Below are 2,218 nucleotides of genomic sequence, written 5' to 3'. Positions count from 1 at the left end.
CAACTGAAGAATGCGCCATTTTTGAGCGATGATTTCATCTTTAATCCTTGCTTCTTCCTACAGAAGGGGCATGGAAGAGGCGTGTTTCTCTTTCAAGTAGGTCATGAATTGAGTTTGGCTCTCCAGGTCTGAATAAGCTTTCTGTTTTAGCGCTACCTCGGCACGGACCCGCAATTTAGTAGCTAGCCAAAGTTCTTCAATTTCCCTACGAACGGAAAACTAAAGGTCATTCTCTTGCGTCATCTCGACTAAGGTCATATCCTTCTGGGCAAACAGTTGGGTCATATGAGCTAACTGCTGGCGAAGGTGTTGCAGTTCATCCGACTCGGAGTTTGAATCCATGATTAAAATGCGTCAGTTAAAGGAGAGTGTGTCAATTCCAGACCATGAAGATTTCAAACTGCTATAGTAACAGTTAAGTGAATGAAAGGAAAAACAATCTAAAAATTCTGTTGATTTGGTTGATATGGCTGGCCGTTTCCAAATTTTAATAGCATTACTTATAATCTAAATTGAATCGAAGTGAGCATGGGTTGAAACCCAGCCAATCCAGAGATCCGAATGAACACATTCATCAGCAGAAGCTCCACTTGTATCTAAAAGTGCAAACAATATTCCAATGCCAATTACTGAATAGTTCAAGCTTGTTCCTGCATCTACCATTCGCCACACAACTTTAGCATTCAATGCAAATTAACTTAGACATCCCAATTATTTACAATCTTGAGTACAAAGCTAAATCTATGTACAGAAAGTTGAGGACATGCGAGCATCGAACAATGACGAGTTTCTGAATTTTAATGACCATCATTCATTGATATATCAAACAACTAGTTTGCCTGATCAGGAACAGCATTTGGCTCGGTCTCCTTTTCTCGGATTTCTTTCTCTAGTTCTTCTGCTTTTTCAATGATGGGCTCAATCACTGCATCTACCTGCACTTTCATATGATCAACCTGCCATCACCACAAGAGAAAAATGCATAATCTAATTACCATCTACCATTGATAGGAATGAATACAGAGAAGTGATACGATTTTCATATGGAAAAGAAGTTCAAGGACCTTCTGAATAAAGGCTTCAGCTTTTACTGCGTCCTTGTCAACAATTTCGCAAATCTGTTCCATCTGCAAAGCGGTCTTCTTGAGCCTTACGCCATCAGGGAGTCCATTGGCGATGGCAGACGTTACTTCTTCTGCTATCTTAGCTATCTTCTCCACAGCTTCTGCAGTGCTCTCAGCAGTCTTCTCTATAGCATCTGAACATTTAACATTACTTAATCAGCATTAAAAAGAAGACCAAATATGCTTTACTAGGACGAATTAGATATTGTTGCAGAACCTTCTGTTCCTAAAATTCTTCTGTACAGGGGAACAGCAAAATCTATCACCGATCCAACCGCCCACAAAGTCCTTCAAGAACAAGGATTTCTCCATCAGATGCTTAGAGATCAAGGGGAATTGAAATTTCAAACACAAGTCTGATCGAGTCTCTCTCTTACCAGATCGAGATGCCAGATGACCCAATTTTGAAACGAGAATCTGCAGTCGCATCAGGGAAAGAGGTTGCGTCTCTAGAACCAGATTAAAAAGCATGAGAATTGACAAACTGTTATCCGACACATAGCTAAATCGACAAGAAGGAAGAAAGTGATTCTCTGAGATATGGAGATTGAGTACTCTGCATCGACGAGCGTCCATTCTTCGGTTTCGGCGGCGGGCGAGTCCATTGCTCGATTGGTCAACGACCGAGGCTGATTTGAAGATCTTCAGATGGGAGTTGGGGGATGAGGAACAGAGGAAGAATCGGTGAAGGAAAGGTTGGACGCTGGATAAAGCTACTGAACGACGACTCCGAATTTGACTGCTTCAACGCGGATTGCACCGATGGCGGATTACCGCGAGTGGCTGCGATTAAATCAGTGAGATTTTACGGCTGTACAAAAACTTTTGACGCGACTCCATTGATTGAGATGATATTTCTATTGATAAATTATTTATTTATTTTTTAAGGATGAAAACTTAAAGAGATGAATGGCCATCTAGGCTTAGTCATCTAGCACATTAACGTCGTCCAAACTAACGGTTAATTGGTTACTCAATTAAAATGATTTTAGTTGATTGATAATCTGTCAAAAAAACAAATTAGCTAAATATATTTAATGATTATATAATTTTAAAATTTTAAAATAAAGAAAAATGAATATAAATAAATTAGA

General features: G+C 39.5%; 1 protein-coding gene across 1 annotated transcript; it reads right to left on the bottom strand.

Moving 5' to 3' along the window:
• Nucleotides 1-662: 662 nt before the first annotated feature.
• LOC122031909 lies at nt 663-1,875 on the bottom strand. Its single transcript, XM_042591133.1, has 5 exons — nt 1,680-1,875; nt 1,502-1,573; nt 1,342-1,412; nt 1,065-1,258; nt 663-956 (listed from the first exon to the last, which is right to left on the bottom strand). Exons 1-5 carry the CDS (start codon nt 1,727-1,729, stop codon nt 831-833), a joined length of 513 nt encoding a protein of 170 aa, XP_042447067.1. The 5' UTR covers nt 1,730-1,875; the 3' UTR covers nt 663-830.
• Between the last annotated feature and the right edge of the window lie 343 nt (nt 1,876-2,218).

The sequence above is a fragment of the Zingiber officinale genome, chromosome 11A, assembly GCF_018446385.1.
Source record: "Zingiber officinale cultivar Zhangliang chromosome 11A, Zo_v1.1, whole genome shotgun sequence".
NCBI classification, from domain to species: Eukaryota; Viridiplantae; Streptophyta; class Magnoliopsida; order Zingiberales; family Zingiberaceae; genus Zingiber; species Zingiber officinale.
The sequence above is the reverse complement of the archived record's forward strand: the minus strand, read 5'-3'. Positions and strand labels throughout refer to the sequence as shown.